General features: G+C 48.1%; 1 protein-coding gene across 1 annotated transcript in view; it reads left to right on the top strand.

The window, feature by feature from the left end:
• Positions 1–1997: 1997 nt before the first annotated feature.
• Positions 1998–23482, top strand: part of LOC308271085 (putative serpin A13) — a gene marked incomplete at both ends in the record, with an annotated part of 28084 nt that continues 6599 nt past the window's right edge. Inside the window, 5 exons of the mRNA XM_080707223.1 lie at positions 1998–2091; positions 3102–3635; positions 6429–6699; positions 7486–7606; positions 9375–9563. Coding sequence (XP_080563349.1) covers positions 1998–2091; positions 3102–3635; positions 6429–6699; positions 7486–7606; positions 9375–9563 — 1209 coding nt within the window. The remainder of the gene's footprint in view (positions 2092–3101; positions 3636–6428; positions 6700–7485; positions 7607–9374; positions 9564–23482) is intronic.

Below are 23482 nucleotides of genomic sequence, written 5' to 3' on the forward strand. Positions count from 1 at the left end.
ATCGGATGTGTAGAAGGGAGAAATTTAGTGTGATGGCATCTCTGATACTGTCAGGGGGATCCAGGTAACTCTGAAGACAGAAAACAGTAGGCGCTGCATAGTTAACAAATACACGAAACTCAGAGCCCTCCGTGTTCTCCTTGGTGCTGGGTATCAACAGAAATATCTGTTTGGCATCATGGCAAATAAAGGAGAAATAAAATCATAACAAGTGAAGACCTGCAGCTGACCTGCAGCTGCTCAAGTTTTGCAAATACCCTCCCTGCTGAGTACACGATGTCTTCTGCCCGAGCTGCGGCACAGGGGAAAGGTCTGTTGACTTTCCTGAAGAGCCAACACGAGGAGCATCTGGCCCACTAGGTCCCGTGAATGTGTGTTAGAAAAAAAGAAAAAATCGGAAGGTGGAGGATCACGGGGACTTGCTCACCTTTTCTAAGATTCGGGCACTTCCAGATGTGTCGCTAGACTTGACTGTTCTAGGTGACTTTGAGCAAAAGGGAGGAGGAGGGGGAATCTGAGGCTCGGGAGAGTATTAGGCAGCCAGGAAGCAATAGCCCTGGGACTCAGCCCCAGACCCCAGGCTGGTGCAGAGCGCCCCCTGGCGGCGCGGCCTACCCTCAGCACCGATTCCCACTGCTCAGCGGAGGGGCGGGGTGTTTTCCTGTTGATTGTGCTGAGGTTGGACACGGAGCCACCCGGAGCCTGGGTCGGCCTGAGTTCATCCCGGAAGTCCAGCACATCATGACCCTCCCCGCGGAGACAAACTTCTGTGTCAGGACCACGGACCTGCTAGGTCTCCCCAGCAACTTCCAATGCTCAGAGACTGTTGACTTCAGGTGAGTGTGGGGGCCCGAGTGGGCTGGAGCCCGCCACTAGATGGCATGCTTAGCAAGCCCCGCATTGCCTCATCTCACACACACACACACACACACACACACACACACACACACACACTCGTGTGTCCCTTATGGGCCAAGAGCTGTGGGTGGCCGCTACAAGTTTGTAACTTGCCATCACAATGGGGTGCTGTGCCCTCCTTTCCCTGTCTCTCCTGACCATCTTTCAGTGTCAACAGAGAGGCCGCCTCCTTCAGGAAGCCTTCCAGGAGCTCCCGCATTCCTTCTTCCCTCAGTCTTCCTGCTCACTGTTTGCAGGGTGCCTGCCTTCGCCCTTTCGTCACCAAGCAAGACCCGGCTCTCTGTAGCTCTGTCCCTTACATGGGTGGCAAGCTCCTGCCAGGTGGGGCCCAGGCCACCGGTCCCTCATGCCCGTCCGCTGGGTACATGCTCAGAGGGTGGGCCCAGGAGGAATGAGCCAGCTCCTCTCTGGGCCTTCAGTGCCCAACTGCATGGCTCTCGGGATGCTCATTGGTGTCCTTCAGCTCAGAAGCTCCAACACCCCTCTGCAGTTCTGGGGATCTCAGAGAAAGCCTCAGACACCACCAGGTCCTACCAGTGCTCTTGTCAGCAAGGCCCAGAGGAGAGAGGCCAGAGAGGCCGGGCGCTGGCCAGGCTGCAGGAGGAGAGGGCTCATCGCCTGCCTGGCGGCTGCTGTGCCCAAGTCTTGAGAGTCAGCCTCCCTGGACCTGAACCCCCAGACCAGCAGTGTCTCCCCATCCCCTCCCCAGCATGCAGCTCAGACCCCAGCACATGGCTGACTCTCGTCTGCTTAGCGAATGGGTGGATGGATGGATACTAAAACTGAGGGAATGGAGGCATGAATTTCTCAAAAAAGCCATGATGTTCACCGAGCAGATGACCAGGCGAACGGCCAAGGCAGACTGGTTGTTTCTCTGTCAGTAAATAAAAGATACGGAACAAACTTTCACAGACAGAGCGTGTCCTCTCAGAGGCTGAGGGTCAGCTGATTCCTCTCTTTACACAGGAGGGAGTCCAAGCCAGAGAGGCCCCGGGCTTCAAGGTCGCATGGAAAACCGGCGGCAGGACAGGGGTGCAGTGACGATCAAGTCTGTCAATAGTTAACCCAGACCCGGCTTGATGAGTGGAGTCCAGTGGACTGTGGCAGGGGGACCTGGAGCACTGGGAGCTGGGATCCAGGCCCCCGGGGTCAGGGCCGTGCCTGTGCCCAGGCGTGAGCTTCTGCAAAGAGCTTGCAACTTGAGTAAGCATGAGACAGAACATCTGCCTTGCAGCGCTCACCTCCCAGTGTGGCAGGCGGATAAATAGGGCGCACTGCTCCACAAGGGCCTGGGAAAAGCTCAGCCGGGGCAAGGTGGCCTGGGAAGGCAGCCTGTGGGCAGAGAACAGAAGGCAGCAAGCACCTGAGCTGTGGGAAGGCTTGGACAAAGGCTGTTCTAGGCCCCAGGGGTCAGGGACGTGTCTGTGCCCGGGTGTGAGGCTCTGCAAAGGGCGACCTGTGAGCCTGCAGAGCTCTTTCACAAAAAGTGTAACTTTTTCTGGGGTCTTCCTTCCAGAAAATTGAGGCAAATGAACTGGCAGAAGATGAGCCCTGTCATGGATTTAATCACCTCAGGAATTTCTGATATGATTTAAAGCCATGAGCATTGGCTCTAAGAGCAAATAAGCTCTGTTAAACGAAACTAAAGATGATGCCAGGTGTGGTGGGGCACGCTTGTAATCCCCGCGCTTGGGAAGCAGAGACAGGAGGATCGCGCAGGTTCGAAGCCAGCCTCGCTGGCTTTAGAGACCCTGTTTCCAAATAAAAATATTGTTTAAAAAATAGGTATCTGGAAGTGTAGCAAGGAGGTAGAAGGGTTTCCAGAAACCCTAGTACTACCAAAAAAAAAGAAAGAAAGAAAGAAAGAAAGAAAGAAAGAAAGAAACTAAAGATGATGACATTTGTTAGATTTTAAAATTATATTGTGTTTTCCTTCACAATTTATCTCCTTTCTACCTTAAACTTTATTTTTTCTATTCTTACCTCAAAAGGACACGCCTGGGAGATATTTACATAGTGCTTGGCATGGAGCAGATACTCCCTGAATCTCATCTGTTGCTGTTGTTTTATCTTTAATGTTGACACCATTATTTTCTTCCAGGTCACCTCCACTTTCAGACCAAGGACCCTTGAGATGGAGGCCCCTCGGTGGTGGCCACTGGTCTCTGCACTCCTGGCTGCAGCTCACTGTCCAGTCCTGAGTGACCAAGGAGATTCTGATCTCATGGACCCTGGGCCCCAGGACAGCCCTCCCAGGCCGGCCCTGCCCTGCCACAAGGTTTCTGTGAGCAATATAGACTTTGCCTTCAACCTCTACAGACAGCTGGCTCTGGCTGCCCCCGGAGACAACATTCTCTTCTCCCCAGTGAGCATCTCCACGGCCTTGGCCACACTCGCCCTCAGAGCCCCAGCAGCCAGCAGGACTCAGCTCCTGGAGGGCCTGGGGTTCAACCTCACCCTGGTGCCCGAGGCTGAGATCCAGGAGGGCTTCCGGGATCTGCTGCTCAGGCTCCCCACGCAGGGGTCTGGCCTCTTCCTGACCACTGGCCAGCGCAGGTTCAGTGGCCTGGGCCCAGGAGCCACCCAGAACCCGGGGAAGGCCCAGAAACACATCGAGGGGTATGTTGAGGAGCAGACTCAGGGGAGACTTGGGGCCTGGGCAGAGGACCTGGGGGATGAAATCACAGCAGTTGTGGTAAATCACTTGCTCCTCAGAGGTAAGAAGTTGTACATCCAACAGGCACCTCCATCCACACCGGTCCTGCTCCCCGCATCCCATAGGAAGCTTCCTCAGCCTACCTTGACTTATAGTAGAAGGCACTCCGTGTCTGTTCAGTGAATCACTGACACTTCTGTTTGAATATCTCTAGTGATGAGGAACTCAGCACCTACCACATTTCAATGCTACTTACTGAGTTTGTTTTGAAAGGATTGTTATGGTTTGGATAGGAGGTGTCCATCACAGACACGGTACTTGAAGGCTTGGTCCCCAGTGCTGCAGTGTTCAGCGGTGGGGTTTTGGGGAGATGATTGGATCATGAGGGCCCAGACCTCATTGGTGGGTTAAACTACTGATAGCTGGGTGGAGAACTGGGGGGTGGGATGTAGTTGGAGAAAGTAGGTGACTGGGGACGTGCCTGCTCGCTCTCTCTCTCTCTCTCTCTCTCTGTCTCTCTCCTCTGCTTCCTGCTGCCATGAGCTGAGCAGCTCTCCTCTGTTACACCTTCTGCCTTGATGCTCGCCAAAGGTCAGGCCCAGAACAATGGAGCCAGCTGACCACGGACTGACCTCTGAAACCATGAGCCAAAATAAATCTTTTCTCCTCCACACTGTTCTTGTAGGGTACTTCAGTCACAGCAAGGAAAAGCTGACTAGCACAAGAATTTCAACAACCTTTAATATGCATAAACACTCCCTTGGCAACTTGTTTACAACATTCCACACTTCAGCCAGGTGATCTTGATTCACTGAACTCAGGACCCAAGATCCTTCCCCTGAAGAGGCTCTCCTCCCACCAACCTCCTTCTGCCTCAGAGGGTCTGTGACCTTCGCTTTGAGTTACCTTACCAGCAGCCTCTGCATTGAGAACCTTCCTCCAGAGTCCCAAGAGACATGAATAGGAGCCCAAAGCATCCCAAAGCAGGGGGGTTGTCTCAGATGACATTCCCACTACCCTCATCCAAAAAAACTGACCACACAGCTTAGAGGAAGGAAGACATTTTTGCTCACATTTCTGGAGATTTCAGAAGTTCAGCCCATGTTAGGCCAGTCTGTGGAGCTCAGGGAATGTTGATGGGAAACAGAGGGAGAGAGCAAGACTCTGCTTTCATGCCATGGAGACTGAAATAAAGGGGAGGCTGGACCTTATATTATCCCCAAGGTTGCGCCCCCGGGGACCCCTCCTCAGCAACCAAGTTCCACATCCAACATGGCTGCCTGGTTTCTGTGAGGGATCAGGGGTCATTCTAAATCCAAACCATTACCTAAAGAGCTGATGGTGTGTGTGTTTCCACCATTGTTTGCACCTGACTTAGTATTCATAGCCAGACAATTCCGAACCCATAGTGGGGATTGGGGGCAGGTGGGGCTGTTCTCCTCATTCTCTGGTTCCCATTCAGAACTCAGGAGATAAGCACAGTTGTCATATTCGGGCAGTGCTTGTGGGTCAGTCCCATTTGACCTTCTCCCCTGAGTGAAGCAGTAAGTCTTAGCTCAGCAGATAAGGCTAAGATTAGTGTTCCAATTTTACAGATGAGAAAAACATTCTTAAAAAAAGAAACCTTATGGGCTTGAGACAGTAAGTCATCACTAAACATGCACCTGTGAATATTTATGGCATTTATATGTGAGTCTATTTACACAAATACACACATATTAAGTATGGAGTTCTTATGAACATGCTTTTACTGCGCATATTTGACTTCTACTTCTTTTTGTGTGTGTGTGTGTGTGTGTGTGTGTGTGTGTGTGTGTGTGTCTGTGGATGAAACCCAGGGGCATTCGACCTCTGAGCTACATCCCCTACCCTATTTTTTATTCTTTATTTTGAATCGGGGTCTCACTAAGTCACAGAGGGCCTCATTAAGTAACTGAGGCTGTCTGCAAACCGCGATCCTCCAGTCTCAGCCTCCCAAATGCTGGGATTACAAGCGTGCGCCACCACGCCCAGCCTCTACTTAATTCTTATCAGAACCCAGCCAGGTAGATCCTCATCCCCTTACTACAGAGTTGGGGGCAGTAAGTCAGACATGAGAAGCTCACCATCAAATCCTGCTTCTCTGCAGAGGAGTTATACCACACAGTGATACATTCTATCTCAACCACCTCCCAGAGAGACTAAGGAGACAAGAGAGTTTGTTACTCAGACTTCATCCCTGTAACAAAATACCTGAGTTGGCGAGTTGGTGAGTTTTCAAAGCAGAAAGGTTTGATTGGCTCATAGTTGTGGAGGTTTCAGTCCCCTGTTGGATGGTCCCATTGCTTTGGGCCTATGGCCAGGTAGCACCTCATGGAGAAAGTGCATGGTAGAGCAAAACTGCTCATCTAGTGGCCAGGATGAAAAAAGAGAGAGAGAGACCAGGTTCCCACAATTCCCTTCAAGGTGCCTGCCTGCTGACCTAAAGGCCTCCCCTATGCTCCACCTCTTAAAGGTGCCACCACCTCCTAGTGACACCACCCTGGAGCCCGATCCTTTAACACACAAGGCCTTTGGGTCACAGTCAAGATCTCAACTAGAGCAGAGAATAATAGTATTTATGCAGTTGTAATACTATTATACTATGACAGTAGAATGTAATAGTATTTCTCATTTTACAAAGAAAAAGACATGTTCAGGGGAGACACGGCTCAGCCCCCCAAGGTCACCCAGGTAATAAAGGACAAATCAGGAGTGGGTCACTAGCTGGGCTCAGCACGTGGGTGTGATCGAGACTCCAGCGACCTCGGACCTCTGCTGGGACCTCTGCGAGGGTCACACCGGGTCACACCCACATTTCACTCCCCACCCCCAGCACAGTGGGCGCAGCCCTTTAGCCCTGGCGCTACCAGCCTGCGGGACTTCTTTGTGGACGAGCATTGGGCTGTGCAGGTGCCCATGATGAAGCAGCAGGCCCGCCACCGCTTCCTGCATGACCCCGAGCTGCAGTGCTCCGTGCTGCAGATGGACCACGCCGGGAGCACCACCACCTTCTTCGTCTTCCCCAACCGGGGCCGGCTGGCGCAGGTGGAGGACGCACTGCTGCCCGAGACGCTGGTCAAGTGGGACCGTCTGCTCCGGATGAGGTGGGGAGACCCCAGCAGAGCCCGGGAGGCAGGTCCCTGTTGCCACCCAGCTCATGGTCACCTGAGAGCATCGTCACCTCCCAGAGCACTGTCGCCCCTGAGCCATGTCACCCCAGCCCTTAGTCTCTAGGTGAGGTCCCTGACCTCTGTGAAAGCATCTGGGGCCTGGGAGGGAGCACTGGGCCAAGAGTCTGAGAACTAGTTCTGGTCATGTCTCCGGGTAGCACCTGGCACGAGTACTGGAGGAGGCATTCACATGTGCAGAAGCCTGTGGGTCAGGAGCAGCTTGGCTGGCCCCAGGAACCAGGAGGGGAAGAAGCAGAGGTGTAGAGGAGGAGGCCAGGGCTACCGCTCCAGGCCCATGACAGATGCTAAACTGGGGGTGGTGTGCATTTTAGAGAGCCCTCTCCAGCTGCCCTGGAGATTGGGCTGGAAGAAGAAGAGTGGGCAGAGACCAGAGGCCAGGGAGAGGGGCCGGCTTCCGGGCTGGCTAAAGAGGGGGGCTGTGGCCAGGTGTGGTGGCGCACGCTTGTAATCCCCACGCTTGGGAGACAGAGACAGGAGGATTGCACAGGTTCGGAGCCAGCCTTGCTGGCTTAAGAGACCCTGTTTCCAAATAAAAATATTTTTTTAAAAAAAGTGTCTGGGAGTGTAGCCTGGAGGTAGAAGGGTTTCCAGGAACCCCAGTACCACCAAAAAAAGAGGGGGGCTGCAGAAGCCTTATGTAAGTGCACAGGCTCCTCTGAGAACTTCACGGCTAACAAACCACCTTCTGTCTCTCCACAGAGAACTGGACTTCTATTTCCCCAAATTTTCCATTTCCAGCACCTCCAGACTAGAGATGCTTCTCCCACAAGTGGTCCTGGGTGGAGGCTTCCCGGGGCAGCCCAAACTGAACATCTCTAAAGTAAGTGGGGATGGGGGAGGTCTTGATGTCCTCTGCCATCGCTGGAAGCTGGCCAGGACCCCTCAGGACCAGAGACGCCCTTTGCGCGACCTTTGCTGGCAGCTGCTGGCTTCTCCACCTTTACTCCATTTTACTGAAGGCTGCTGGGACAGGTGCTGGGCTCAGTCTTGGTCCCTCCTGCCTGAGGGTGACAGACAAGTCCTGAGAGACCATTCCTGCTCTCAGGCTAAGGATAAGCTGTGTAAGAAAATAACAGAAAGGTGACAGTGACTTGAGGGACAGCCTGGAGAGGGGCTAGTGCCTCCGGGAGCTGGAAGTCCCCCATCTGCAAAGACCTGAGGCCCTATATGTTACTGGTGTAATGGCGCTGCGGGCTCTTCTTCCTCTTTTCAACTAGGATTTGTTGAATACGGTAATTAAAACTAATAGCTTGGTGCAGCTTTAACAAGTCTTTATTACAAAATCAGTAGGAAAATTTAAAGAGAAGAAAAAGTAGTGTGCAGGCACGCTAGAGAACCCTAAAATGGAACTCTGCCCTCCTCTGCATCCCCGGCCTCTAAATAGATTTTGTACTGGGATGTACATATGGGCTAGTAACTGATTGTTTTGCCAGGTGGTGCCTCTTTGCCTCTGGACTTGCTAAGTGCAGAGGTCGATAATCTACCTTGTTTCCACCTCTGTTGTATCAGGCGGTATTGGTTGCTCATCCCCTATGGGTCCTTTGCACCAGCACCATGAGTTTACCTTTCCTATACCCAGGATGGGTCACAGAGGAGAAGAGTTTGCTGAGAAGAGACACTGATTGCCTCTACATTATTTATTTATTTATTTATTTTTAGAGCTAAAGGCTTCAGTTGTCTCTAGGGCTTTTAAGGTAAAAGGACTTAATTTGCTTTACATCTTACGCTAGGTTAATCATTAGAACAAAGGGCAGGGAGATAGAGGAGCTCTGCAGTGTAACAGCCGCTGCCCCTCCCTGCCTGGGCGCCTACACAGTACCCAGGCTCGACCGCTTTTTACGTTTTGGAAATTAATACCAAAGCAATTTTCCAATACCAGCACACTATAAGCCCCGGTTGGCTGCTTTTATGGGTGGTATTCTGTCCCGAGACCTAGTGAGAAGTGGTTAAGAGGTTTTAAGCATGGAAATAGTACAGCACATGTGTGCTCTAGAAAGATCTAGAAAGGGTGGAGTGAAAGAGACACAAGTTGGACCAGGCCCTGGGTAGAGCCGGCACTCTGCAGGAGTAGGGCACGGGGTATGGGCTGGGGGCTGGGGGATCAGGAAGGCTGGGGGAGGGCGGAGGGCCTGCGGCCCCATCAGCCCAGGCCTCCCCCAAGGACGTTCACCAGGCACTGCCCCAAGCCAGCTGCTGCGCCAGCACCCCCCAGTGGACAATGGTAAGTGCTGATGTCCCCCACTTTATAGCTGAGGAGACTCTTCTGTTTCTGTAATAGAACGCTATACATTGGGAAAGTTATAAGCAGTAGCTTACTGGGCTCATGCCCAGATGGCTGACAGGTCAGGTGGATGGGTAATGGTTTGCTGGGTGTGTGGATGAACAGACCATAGATGGACAAACAGACTTCAGAGTAGAAGATGGACAGACAAGCGAATTTTTCAAAGAGCAAATAGAAGGGTGGGTGGCTAGGTAAATGGACATCTAGATGAGTAAGAGTGGAGTCTCCTAAAGGAATAGAAAGGAAATTGGTACCAAGATAAAGGCTTCCTTGGGGTGGATTGATGATTCCGGAATTTTCCTCGCAGGTGACTCACAGGGCTGTGATGACTCTGGAGGAGGCCGGCTCAGAGGCTGCGGCTGCCACCTGTGTCCAGCTCACGCCCCGGCCCCACCCAGACGCCGAGCCCCCAGTGCCCCCGGGCGCCGAGTTCAGCCGGCCCTTCCTGCTGATGACCTTCCACACCGAGACCGGCAGCTTGCTGTTTCTGGGGAAGGTTGTAAACCCCCTGGGCTAGTGCTCCCCACAGCAGCCGGGCGGCTCGGAGCACCCAGAGGAGACGCTGGCAAGGACCTGGTCATCATCAGACCTCTGTGTCACCCTGGTGGCACCGCAGGCTTATCTGAGATCGGTTTCCTTGTCTAGGAGTGAGATGAGAAGTATTTTGAGGCAATGATAAGGGCAACTGTCCTGTACAGCTTCAGGCAGCTGCGAAAATAACCACTGGCCCACATGCCCGGGGGGCCTCTGCCGCAGAATAAATCTAATGGGAAATTGCAAGTGCCCTAGCTCCTTGGCTTGAATCTATGGGGTACAAACAGTGAGAGGACTCAAGGCCACGCCCACTGTATAAGGCCACACCCCCACATAAGGCCACGCCCATCCACAAAGCCACGCCCGTTGCATACAGGCAATGCCTGCCATTCTGTGCACATGCGCTGTACAACGAGGGCTTTATATGTTGTATCTCATTTTAAAATTCTCATGACAACCCAACATAAGTATCAGATTAAAACATGAAATTGATTATATCTGGCCTGTTTCTTAATCTACAAAAGAGGGACAATTTTTTTATGGTTGAATCTAACAGGATTTCTCCCTTATTTTGGAACTGGGAACTGAAACCAGGGGCAGTCTATCTGTGAGCTACACCCCAAGCCCTATTTTTAATTCTTTATTTTGAAATGGCCTCACTAAGTAGCTGAGACTGTCCAAAACCTGTGATCCTCCTGTCTCGGCCTCCCCAGTGCTGGGGATTACAAGTGTGTGCCACCAGCTGACTTCTTCCTTTTTCTAATTCAGGAGCAGAGAGTTGAGAGCTCTGCCCAGGGCCTCTCAGCTAACTAGCAGCAGAGCTGGGATTCAGGTTGTTCTATTTCAACACCTTGAGTCTTTCCAGTCTCATCTTCTCTGATAAACCCATGATTCTCAAACCTAGCTGTATATAGATCCCCCGTGGGTCTTGTTAAAAAGCAAATTTGGCCTCAGTGAGTCCAAGATGGCACTTGAGGGCCTATGTTCCTCAAGGCCCCAGTGACGCTCAGGTGGCCACACTGAGTAGCAGACACAAGTGCTCTCTCCCTGGTGACCGCAAGAAGAGTTATGCAATGTCACAGCACTGGCTTTTCAGTCTGTTCATGGGGCTGAAAAAAATTCTGCCAGTACCTTTTATTTTAGTCAGACTTTCCATTGCTGTGATCAAAAATAAAAAATAAAAAATAATACCCGACAAGCACAACTTTGGCGCAGAAGGAAAGGTTTATTTGGCCCACGGTTTTAGAAGTTTAGTCCACGGATGGCTGGCTCCAAGGCAGAAACTCTGTCATGGCAGCCGGAAGCACAGAGGTGAAGAGGAGGCACCAGGGACATTTACAGCCCCCAGGACCGCACAGCCAGGCATCCACCTCCCCCAGCCATACCATCTCTGAACCTTGCACACTAGGGATGTGCTTTTAATGCATGAGCTTTGGGGAGTTTTGGGGAGCTTTAGTGTAGACCCAAACTACATCTTTTTGAAGGGTGAAAAGCTTGCTTTGGGGTCACCTATTAACAGGCATAGCAAGGGAGAGCAAGGGTCCTAATGCTTTTTGACCGTATTAGGCAAACCGAGGGTGTGTGTTACTGTCTGCAGGTCACCCTCCGCATCAGTCCAGGGTATCAGTGACTGGATGGCAGCTGGCCTTCATTCCTGGGTCTCCAGCTGCACAGAAGTGGGCCGCACAGTCCTTGACACCAGACACCTCAGAGACCGAGTCCCAGACCTAGCTCAGAACAGTGTCACCGTGCCTCAGCTGCCAGCTCGACTGAGTTCACTGAGACCCATACATAACAAGTTACGGGACACCAATTTGCGAGCAAGGGGCGACGGAAGCCTGGGATTCACCGTGAGCCAGTCCCCCACCACTCGGGAAAGCTGCGGAGGCAGACAGTCTTGTCTGTGTGTGTCCCACAGCTGAGGGTCCCCAGAAACAGCCCGCCCTGGGTGCTGTACCCCGGGACGCATGACTTGCTAAGTTAAAGTGCTGCAAAGCTTGGCATCTCTAGAGAGGGCTGAAGCAAGCCCAGGCAGTCTCTCCCTGTCTCAAGATAATACATTCCCTATGCATCAAAGTTATTCTCGAGAAATACAGGTTAATGAGGGGAAAAGCTGGGCCAGTAGGGGGGGCTCTGCTGAGCTGGAGAGCAGGTGCCTCATCCCAGTGCTTGGCTGCCTGGGAAAGTGACTTAGACTAGAGAGAAGCTTAAATTTCATCCTCACACGAGGGTGTGGGCTGACAAGGTAGCCCCGCTTCACCCTGGCACCGGGAGCCCAGGCTGATGAATTGCTGGGTTTGCCATTCCTACGGAGTGGCCCTCACTTGCATGCTTGAAGATGATTCAACGGTACCTCCAAATTCCAATCCACAGAAGCCAGACCATCTCTCAGGCTACAGCTCTGGGCCAAACCCTCTGAGGCTCTGAGGCCTGGGGTGCTGGGAGCTCAGTGCACGCTACCTCTTCCCATCCCCATGAAGGGTCTCACTCCCCCATGTCCCTGCGGTCTGGCCGGGATGATGTGTTGCAAACTGGCCATCTGGCAAGGCGGCTCTCTGTCCTATGACCCTGAATTCCTGCAGCCAGGAGGAGACTCCCAGGCGGGTCTGCCTGCTGGGATAGGCCAACACGGGTGATGGGCAGAAGAGCGTCCTGCCCCATGCAGGAGAGCCAGACCTCAAGGGGCTGGGGGGAGCAGGGAAGGCCTGTGCCAGGCACCGCCAGCCAGAATCTGAAACAATTATGAGGGGCAAACAGAAGGCAATTTTTAGTTCGAGAAGGACCCTGGGAGCCAGGGGAGCGAGGTGGTGACTGACGCAGCCACCACTGTGTGACTGTTACTGGCTCCATCACTCTGGGCCTCTGGCCCCCATCTGTAAACAAAGGCCACACCGACACTCGCCACCCGCCAGGCACTGTTTCCAAACCTGAGGTACGTTCATTTAACACCCCTCCTCAAGCAGGGCTCCCCACACTTGACAGTCGAGGACACCCAGAGGGAGAGGATGAGTAACTGCCTTCTCCGTGACCCCCAAATGGAAGCGACATCTGTCCCCACGCCTCACGGCAGCAACCTGCACACCTCTTCTGCTCCCTGAGTCCCAGCTCCTGTGCCTTTTGGCTCTAGAGTCTGCCTGGTGCCTGCAACTGATAAGCCACCTCTGGATCTGGGGTGATCAGGGGTGATCAGGGTATGGCTGGAACCCAGCAGACCTGGGCTATTCTAACACTAGGAGCAGAGGGGGAAGAATGGTAAGACTTGGGTAATCTGTGTGTCTGTCTGTCTGTCTGTCTCTTTCACACACACACACACACACACACACACACACACACACACACACGAGCAGAGGCCTGGGGAGGAGGCAGAGAGAGGGAGGCAGCAGGGAGACAGGAGAGAAGATTCCACAGACCCCAAAGCAGAGAGGAGAAATTGCTTCCAGAGGCAGTTTGGGGTGGCCCCCGCCCCCGCAGCCCCGTCAGTGGGTCTAGAGGTCTCCCTGCAGATGGAGAGGCCAGGCTGCTGGAGAAGATCTCTGCAAACCAGCCCTGGCATTGCCCTGATTGCCCTGCACCTGGGGAGAGCAGCCCAGAAAAGTGGTCCAATGTGGTCTGTCCTGGGCGCGCGCCCCAGATGCCCATCTGCCAGCTCCTGAGGAGGGGCCCTCGGAACCCCAGAGCCTTAAGGGTGTCCCCTGGAGCCCGCTGGATCTGCACTCTACCCAGGGAGCTCTGTGTGCTAAATTCCAAGTTGGCCTCACCAAAATACATTAAAAAAAAAAAAGCTCTCGTGCTGCTCAGGCAGAAATACGCTGTGGCATGAGGGGGTTTCCCAGGGGTTCCTCCTCTCCTCTGTCGCTCTTTCTCTTTATTATGAGCCCTACCCTCCATTAACACATTTCCAGTGTATGAGGCATACTGCAGTAATTTCAGTACTTGGGAGGCTGAGACAGGAGGATCACAGATTTGAGGTCAGCCTCAGCAACATAGTGAGACTAACATAAAGTTAGCTAAACGCTGTTTCAAAGAAAAAGAACAAAGAAGTAAGAAGAAGAAAGAAAGGAAAGAAAAGAGAGAAAGAAAAAAAAGAAAAGAAAAGAAAAGGGCTAGAATTCCCAGTAGCTCCCTACAAAATTACAAACTATATATCTGATAAGGGGTTAATATAAAAAATCCATAAGGAAGTACTGTAACTCAATAGTAAATAAAGCAAATAAGCTAATCAAAAAAATCTGCACAAATTAAAAACTCTGCATGACCAAAGCTACTGTATACAGAATCAAAACATCGGGGGGAAAAAACTAAGATGCGGGGCATGGTGACTCATGCTTGTAATCCCAGTACTTGGGAGGCTGAGACAGGAGGATCACAGGTAGAGGACAGCCTCAACAAATAGACTCTCATCAACCTAGTGAAATGCTATTTCAAAATAAAAATAAAAAACAGAACCAAGATTGTAACTCAGAGGTAGAATGCCCCTGAGTTCAGTCCCCAGGGCCACCAAAAAAAAAAAGGAAATACTGCTTGTATCATAGGAAGAGGACTAATGTCATATATATATATATATATATATATATATATATATATATATATATATATATATATATATATATGATTGCTTGCAAATCCATGGGAAAAAGGCAAACAACCCAATATAAAAATGGGCAATCTGGGCGTGGTGGCACACACTAGTAATCCCAGAACTTGGGAGGCTGAGACAGGAGGATCACAGGTCCATGACCAGCCACGATAACTTAGTGAGGCCCTCTGAAACTTAGTGAGACCTTGTTTCAAAATAAAATAAAAGAATCAAAAGGGTTGGGGATGTCTCTTGGAGGTAAAAGGACCTTATCTTCAATCTCCAAAACCAAAAGGAAAATAAAAAACCTTATAGAGAACAAAGAGCCCTGTCTAGGTGTGTAGCCAGCCCTACTAGAGTTCCCAGCAAAGCCCAAAGTAGGACCCACTGAACAACGAAATTAGGTGTTTGTGCATTTCCAGGCATTGGAACAATTGTGTAATCTTAGATGCATATCTGAAGTCATGTCCCCAGTAGGTTAAAGGCAACTGACCATGATTACCTGCCGCGTTGAGTTTCGTGTGTTTCTGAAGTACAAGTCATCCCTTCAGAACAGCCCAGGACCAACTTATTTTTTTTAAGGTCAACTTTGACTTGTCTTGTTGTTTTATGAGTAAAGCCTTCCAGTTGCTCTGGAACAATAAATATATACAATACCCTCTTATCTTAGATCCCAGATGCCTTCTTAGTAGTAAGAAAGCCAAGAAGGGCCTTTGGCCCCAGTGGAAAATTATTTGTTCTCCTGAGCCACTAATGCCATGGTGGTAGATAGCAGTTGGAGAAGAGTGTCATTGGGGCACCAGGGACCTGGGGACTTCCATAGAGGGTGGGGACAGAGATCCCCCATCCCGCATGACCCATTCCTGGAGAGGTGTGCCCTGGGGTCAATAGGAGGAGAAGTGTTAGAGTCAGGAAGATGAACATTCAGACCCATGTCTCATTGAGGGATTTTTGCAGAATTCCATATTTCTACATCCCTGGGCGGGGCTCTCTCTTGCTTTCCACACCTGCCTGTCTGAATGACACTGTGAGGTTTGAATAATGTGATTAATCCTTTTGGAAGCCCTCCATATTCATACCATGTCTACCTCCCCACATAGGAGCATCCTTTCTCCTGGTTCACCTTTCTCCTTCCCAGCCTGCCTCCAGCTACCAAGATACCTTCCAGAATGAAGACATCACACTCAGAAATGTTACCCCACTGTCTTTCTTGGAAGGCATGTCTCATTACCTGCCCTAGCCGGGTGCTCTTGCTTCCACAAAGCTCTCACCAGCACTTGCCTGCAATGGATCCAAATCCTCCCACGCAACTCAGGCCCGCTCCTTGCTGAGCCTGCCACCATAGGCCAAGACAGGGTCACTGACGCAGCACCTGATGTTTCAAGGGGAGGAAATGGTCCTCTCAAAGGGGTACGATGCCTGAGATACCTTAAGGGGACTGTTTCAGCCAGCATTCTCAGTGCAATGATCCAAAACACCTGACCACCACAATTTAGAGGAAGAAAGGTTGGCTTGTTCACAGTTCTGGAGATTTCAGAGGTTCGGTCCACGTTAGGCCAGGAGAAACTTTCAGAACTCAGGGAATGGCAGTGGGAAGCAAAAAGGGAGAGAGCAAGGGCTCTGCCCTCACATCACAGAAACCAGAAGCAAAAAAGCTAGCAAGGGAATTCAAGGCCACAAGCACCATCCTCAAGGCCACATGCCCCAGTGACCCACCTTCTTCAGCCACACTCCAGCTGCCTAGGTAACCACCCAATAAGTCCATTACAATTAATTGTCCATCAATGAGATTAGAATTCTCGTGATTAATCATAGTACCTCTGAACATCAATACATGGGCTTTTTCAAAAGATATTTTATTTCTAAGCCATAACAAGGACATTAAATTGTGTTCATTTCCTACTGAGCTGATCTGGTTCATCTATAGCAGCATGAGTCCTACAGAGGAAGAGAAAGAGAGAAGGCCCTAGCAGATTCCTTTCTAGTAACTTCTTTCCTCCCTCTTCCCTTCTTTCATTTTCTCTCTCTCTCTCTCTCTCTCTCTCTCTCTCTCTCCTCTCTATCTCTTTCTTTCTCTTCTCTCTTCTCTCTTCTCTTCTCTCTCTTTTTTTCTTCTTCTTCTTCTTCTTCTTCTTCTTCTTCTTCTTCTTCTTCTTCTTCTTCTTTTCTCCTCCTCTCTCTCTCTCTCTCTCTCTCTCTCTCTCTCTCTCTCTCTCTCTTTCTTCTCTCTCTGCCCTTACAGCAATGAGAAGTACTATAGAATCTGAAGCATTCTCCCTAAAAAAATCTCATGTCTTTTTTTTTTTTTTTTTTTTTTTTTTTGCATGTCTGGGGATGGAACCCAGGGGCATTCAACCTCTGAGCTATACCCCCTGCCCTATTTTTTATTCTTTTTAATTTGAAACAGGGTCTCACTAAGTTGTGGAGGGCCTTACTAAGTAGCTGAGGCTGTCTGCAAACCAAACCGCATTTCCTCTGGTCTCAGCCTCCCAAATGCAGGGATTACAAGTGTGTGCCACCACTCCCGGCTATCTCATGTCTTAAAAGGAACTAAAACTCATCCTCAGTAAGTAGCTCCTAACACTTCTTGTGTAGCACACTGAACTTTTTCTCGGCACTACTACAGAGCCAAGGCGCCAGGCGCCTTTAATCACTTCAAATCAGTGAATGGAGTTTCTTCGTTAGCAGGTAATTGGACTCCGTGTTCTTAAAGTCCCTCTCACCTTTCAAGTTCCTGACTCAAAGGATCCTTATTCCAAAGAAGAACTCCTACCTTCTTCTTACCATCTTTCCTTCCGCTCCTCCCAAATAAAAAATGCCAAGCGACCTCCACAAACCAACAGCAGGGCGCTCTTCTACACAGTTACGGAAAACTGCTGCCAGGGTGAGGCCAGGCCTTCATTGTAAAGTTATTTTAAGACTCTCCTTTGATGTCAAGTCTTGACAGAGAAATTCAACAGGAAATGGAATGATAAATAAAAAGTCACCAAGCCAAGGACACAACATCCTGTACCGGTGGTAATCTGACCATCAACAGCATTTTCTAGCACAGTGGAGAATGCGCGGCCTCAATTACAAGTTCTCAGGGACTCAGACCCGGTGCCCAAGAAGCCATAACCATGGGGCCTGGCTGCAGGGCCCCTTCTCTGGGCATCTGCAGAGGCTCAGCGATTCCCAGCCCGGGGCCTCCTCCTGCTCTATGGAGCTCTGTGTTCCCTGGCCCTTTGGCACAACTTATCATGAAGGTCCTGGACTTTGGGAACCAAACTGAGGCTATCCAATATCCAGACAGAGATACCCATTCACAGACTGGAAGGAAGGATTCCTGCGCCTCGGTCATGCAGACCCAGGACCACGGAAGGGGGAGCTCGGCAGATAGGCGTGTGCACTTTTCTTCAAACCCTCAGAACTCCCCTTGGCCTAGGTAAACATATTTCACGGCTCCAAAATTAGGAAATCATAAAACAGCTCTGAAAATTATTCAACTATATTGCAGTAGAAATATATAATACAGGCCAGGCGTGGTGGCGCACCCTTGTAATCCCCGCGCTTGGGAGGCTGAGACAGGAGGATCTTAGTGAGGCTTTCAGCAACTTAGTGAGACCCTGTTTCCAAATAAAATATAAAAAAGGTCTGGGAGTGTAGCCCAGAAGTAGAAAGCTTCTGGGTTCCACCCCCAGTACCACCACCAAAATAAATATATATATATATATATATATATATATATATATATATATATATATATATTTTACAGGACCTTTATTGAAAAGAATAAAATGTAATATTCGGTTGAACTCTATGGAATCCCCATTTTCATAGCTCGGTAGTTGAATATTGGCAATCTTGAATGGTTCCATCCAATGTTAATCAGGACAGGTCTTTGCCATGCTTCTGCCATGTGCCTCTGTCTACACTGTTCATGCAATAATACTTTGAGAGTGGTATTATTCTCAGACAGGCCAAGCGACTTGTTCAAGGAAGTTATGAATCTGTTTCTGTACATGCTGCCAAAGGCTGCCCCAGGACATTCAGACAGTGTGCTGGAACTCCTGCTCAGCTGCTCATCCTCTCACTCAACCTGGCCTTTCCTCGGCCTTGTGGGACCACCCACTTTCATGGCAGTCCTCTAGATTTGGTCATAACCATTAGGTGGTCATCCTTCAATGACACGCTCAGAAGCTAAACACTTGGTCTTGGCCACGTCCTCTATTTACAGCACACTCACCCAAAGTGCCCCCCTGCCATACTTTCTAACTCACTGAGTCTACCAAGGCTTTCCCTTCAACCTCAACCTCTCCCAGGCCTTCATTCTGGCCTCATCCACCTGAGAGCCATGTCCAACTTTTATGACCACCCCCCTTGCATTTATTTTTAATTCTTCCCCACCACTTAATTCTCCAAAATATCATCTGATAACTTTCACACCTGCTAATAGATCATTGAGCAGGGGATGCTAATAATGGAGATGTCCAAGGCCCTCCAAAGACCAGAGAACCACAAGGGAGTTAGTTCTGTTCAAGACCAGTATTGAAATCAGTCCAAAAGTTTCTAGCATTCTACAAATAAAAGAAGGGGAACGAAGCCAGCATGGTGGTGTACACCCGTAATCTCAGTACTTGGGAGGCCGAGACAAGAGGATGGCAGGTTTAAGGCCAGCCTTGGCAACTTAGCAAGAACCTCGGCAATTTAGAGACTCTTTTTCAGAATAAAAAAAATAAGCTAGGTGTGGTGGTGCGTGCCTGTATTCCCAATTTGGGAAGGTGAGACAGGACTCCAATCACAGGTACAAGGACGGCTTAATAAGACTGTCAGCAAGCTAGCGATACCCTGTTTCAAAATAAAAAATAAAAAGGTCTTAGGGTGTATCTCAAAGGTAGAGTGCTCCTGGGTTCAATCCCCTGTACCACACACACACACACACAAACACAAAATAAGAAAAATTAAAGGGGTAGCTCAGAAGTAAAAGAAGAAATCCCCAGTTAAAGAAGAAAAAGAAGAAGAAGGAGAAGGAGACAGACAAAAAGGAGGAAGATGAGGAGGAGGACAAGCAGAACATTCTTTTTCAATTTTATTTTGAAAAATATAAAAAAATTAAAAGAATAGTACAATTAACAACCATATATCTTCCTGGATTGACTAGTCACCGACATTTTTATTTGACTCCTGTGTCTGTCTGTCTTTCTGTCTGTCTCTCTCCATATCTACACACATACACACACGTATACACACATCACATATATATGATTTTGTTGTTAATCCACGTGAACATAAATTACAGACGTCAATAGGCACGTGCACATATCCATATATTCTTCTATGTGCATGCACACAAGCACACGTGCGTGCACAGACACAGCCCGCTCAGTGCTGACCATCTCAACCCTGAAAGTCCCTACCTATGACGAGCACCATTCGGGCCTCAGAGACACAGAAAGGTTCCTCCGCGCCATCAGAACACAAGATAAACATGTCCAGATGCTGGGAAGGATTGTGGGTTGTGTTTCTGTTGATTTTGGACACAGATCCTGCACTGAAACCGAGTCTAGGAAGGCTGGACGGCTCAGGCTTGCCAAATCGTTCCTCAGATAACAGGGATACAACAGATGCTTGCGCAATGGCGTCTCGATTCCCAAAGAACAAACATACGTTCCTGCTTCTTTTTATGTGCAGCACGTGCTTCTGAAGGTACTCACAAATTGGCATGATAGTCACTAGCAGGTGCTCATGACAGCTGAGGATTTTATTAATAATTCATATTAATCCATATAAGTTTGTATAAATACACGTCTTGACATATGTGGAGCATAAGGTAGATTCTCCACACTGGCGACTATGCTATAATTGCAGATGGTTTTATATGTACCAAATCTTTAATAAGATGTAATCAAATTTACAAATAAATAATTCTGCTTGATTTCATTTTATTTTTAAATTTTTGCATTATTTAATAAAGCTTAATTTTACATATTGCAAAAGGAAGATTAGGAAATAAACATTTTAAATTTTATGTGTTTTGCATTATTGTTTATATTTTAATGAAAATATATTTGCATTTTGTATAAAGTACTTTGCATTTAATCATGATTTTTTTGTGGTACTGGAGATGAAACCCAGGGGCATTCTACCTCTGAGAGACATCCCCCCCTAATTTTTTATTCTTTATTTTCAAACAGGGTCTCACTGAGCTGCAAAGAGCCTAAGTAGTAAATGAGTCTGTCCTCAGCCTCCCAAATGATGAGATTACAAACATGCGCCACCAAATTATGTTTTATTTTTAATCCTTTAACTCATTACTGTCAATAGAAAATATTGTGTGATAATATTATGTCATATAATTAGAGATTTTGCTGAAGCGAGGGAATAAAGATACTTTTATAAGTAGATTGTAATTTAAGAATCTTATGTGTTTCTGTATTGTATGATATATACAAACGTCGACCATCTATCATCACAGTAACCAGACATGTATGATTAAGTAGATTCTTTTTCATTCCTTAAATATTTTGCTGACTTTTAATCATATTAAAAATCATAACTTTGCCGCATGTGGTGGTGCACGTCATAATCTCAGGACTTGGAAGACTGAAATAAGAGGATCGCGGGTTCAGGGGCAGCCTCAGCAAGTGAGATCCTATTTCAAGACACAAAATCAAAAGGGTCCCTGGGTCCAATCCCCAACTCCAAAGAAAACAATCACGGCTTCGTAGATTGTTTTGTCAGTGGACAGCATATTTGAGAATATAAATGATATATCTATTACTTAATGCTTTAGTAGTTTGGCTTACAACTTTTCAATGTTTAGGCATAGAGTATGTGGCTTTCTATTTATACTCTGCTCAGAGGACTTTTATTTATATTTTCCTCTTCCATCCTGCAAACATCAGGCCAGGCCTGCATACAAAGGCCTTACACACACACATACACACACATACACACACACATCTCACATAAAATATATATGGAAAAAACAGATTTTAGCAAGCAAAAAAAATCAAATTTGTAACAATATTCTCTAGAACTAAGAAGAGAACCTTTAATAGTAGCTCATTTATAAATATAATAAAATACATGTGGTACAAACTGTCTTTAGCCAATGCTACAAGGACGGTTGATAAAATTTGGTATTCATTCTCAATTTAAATTCTTGAAAATTAGAAAGAGCAGAACATCCAACTTAATCTCACATTTCATGAGGAAGTATCACAGATACTGCCGTTAAATTGGGACCAAAATAAAGGATGCCAAGGGCCTTACTGATTGGGTTACATTGTTCTTGAATTCTCATCCAATACCTTTCCATATAAAGTAAAGATAAGACATATAACTTCTGGGGGAAGAGATGAAATCATGTTGCTTTCAGACAGTATGATATATCAAGAAAGCCCAGGAGAATCATCTAACAGCTATTAAAAATAATGAGAATTCAATACCCTGGCCAGAGACCTGCTAAATGTGCCAAAGTCAGATTTTTTTTAGATACCAATAATAACAGAGTTGAAGATATGAAGAGGGGAAGAGATTCCATCCTTAATAACAAAAATCTCTAAGGATGACTCTTGAAAGATGATGGAAGAATCCAGATGAAGAAAAATATAAAACTTTATTGAGGGTTATAAAAGAAGATTTAAGAAAATTGAGGGTACATGCTCCTAATGGGAAGGCACTCTTGGGGAAGATATGTCAATTCATCCCCAATTAAATAAAGATTTAATGTAATAGCAAACCAACAGGAGTTTTTCATAACTCGACCAAAGTTACTCTTGTAAAAAGTTAGGATAGCAGATTTTTTTAAAAAAAAGGGTAAAATACAATTACTAAGCTTCCCGCTACAAAAACATGTTGTATATCTTCACTAATTAAAATTATTTTAAAAGTCATGTATGGTGGCACACGCTTGTAATCCCAGTACTTGGGAGGCTGAGATAGGAGGATCACAGGTTCACGGCCAGCCTCAGCTGCTTAGTAAGGCCCTCTGCAACTTAGCAAGACCCTGTTTCAAACTAAAGAATAATAAAATAGGGCTGGGGGTATATGTCAAAGGTAGAAGTCACCTGGGTTCAATTCCTAGTATCACACACAAAAAAATCAATATAAACAGCATGGTTGCCAGGTGTGGTGGCGCACGCTTGTAATCCCAGCACTTGGGAGGCTGAGACAGGAGGATCGCACAGGTTCGAAGCCAGCCTCAGCTATTTAGTGAGGCTCTCAGCAACTTAGTGAGACCCTGTTTCCAAATAAAGTATAAAATAGGTCTGGGAGTATAGACAGGTTCGAAGCCAGCCTCAGCTATTTAGTGAGGCTCTCAGCAACTTAGTGAGACCCTGTTTCCAAATAAAGTATAAAATAGGTCTGGGAGTATAGCCCGGAGGTAGAAAAGCCCCTGGGCTCCACCCCTCAGTACCACCCAAAAAAATAAATAAATAAAACAGCATGGTATTGGTGTCATAGCAAGTCTATTCAAGGAAAAGTGAAGCCCATTTGTCCACAGCTCTTTGATGACCTTTTTCTTATCCTCCCAGTCCTAGGATCTCAGAATCTCTTAAATAATCATTAGCACCAATTCAACAAAGCACCATCTACAGGTGTCCCCAAGAGACAACTTGATTGAAATGATTTTTTCTGATCGTAGAATTTAAATACAGCTTCTTCTCAATTTATGATTGGGTCATGTCCTGCTAAATCCATCATAAGGTGAAGATGTCTCTTAATAATACACCTGCCCAAGCCGGGCGTGGTGGCGCACGCTTGTAATCCCAGCATTCAGGAGACTGAGACCTGGAAGATCGCGGTTCGCGGACAGCCTCTCTACTTAGTGAGGCCCTCTGCAACTCAGTGAGTCCTGGTTTCAAAATAAACAATAAAAAATAGGGCAGGGGGTATCGCTTGAAGGTCAAATGCCCCTGGGTTCCATCCCCAGACCCGCAAAAAAAAAAAAAAAAATAGCTGGGCATGGTGGCGCACGCTTGTAATCCCCACGCTTGGGAGGAGACAGGAGGATCGCGCTGGTTCGGAGCCAGGCTCGCTGGCTTAAGAGACCCTGTTTCCAAATAAAAATATATATGTATAATAGGTCTGGGAGTGTAGCCCGGAGGTAGAAGGGCTTCCAGGAACCCCAGTACCACAAAAAAATAAAAATTAAAAAAAATAATAATACACCTCCCCTGTAGAACATCCCAGCTCAGCAACACTGAACACTCCAGTGTGAGCTGTTACCTGCCATCACAAGGCTGACTGGAATAGTGGCTAATGTACCACATCAGTAGCCCAGAAAAAGGACCAAGTTCAAAATTCAAAGCATGACTTCT

Source organism: Muscardinus avellanarius (assembly GCF_963383645.1).
Source record: "Muscardinus avellanarius genome assembly, chromosome: 12".
Classification (NCBI taxonomy): Eukaryota; Metazoa; Chordata; class Mammalia; order Rodentia; family Gliridae; genus Muscardinus; species Muscardinus avellanarius.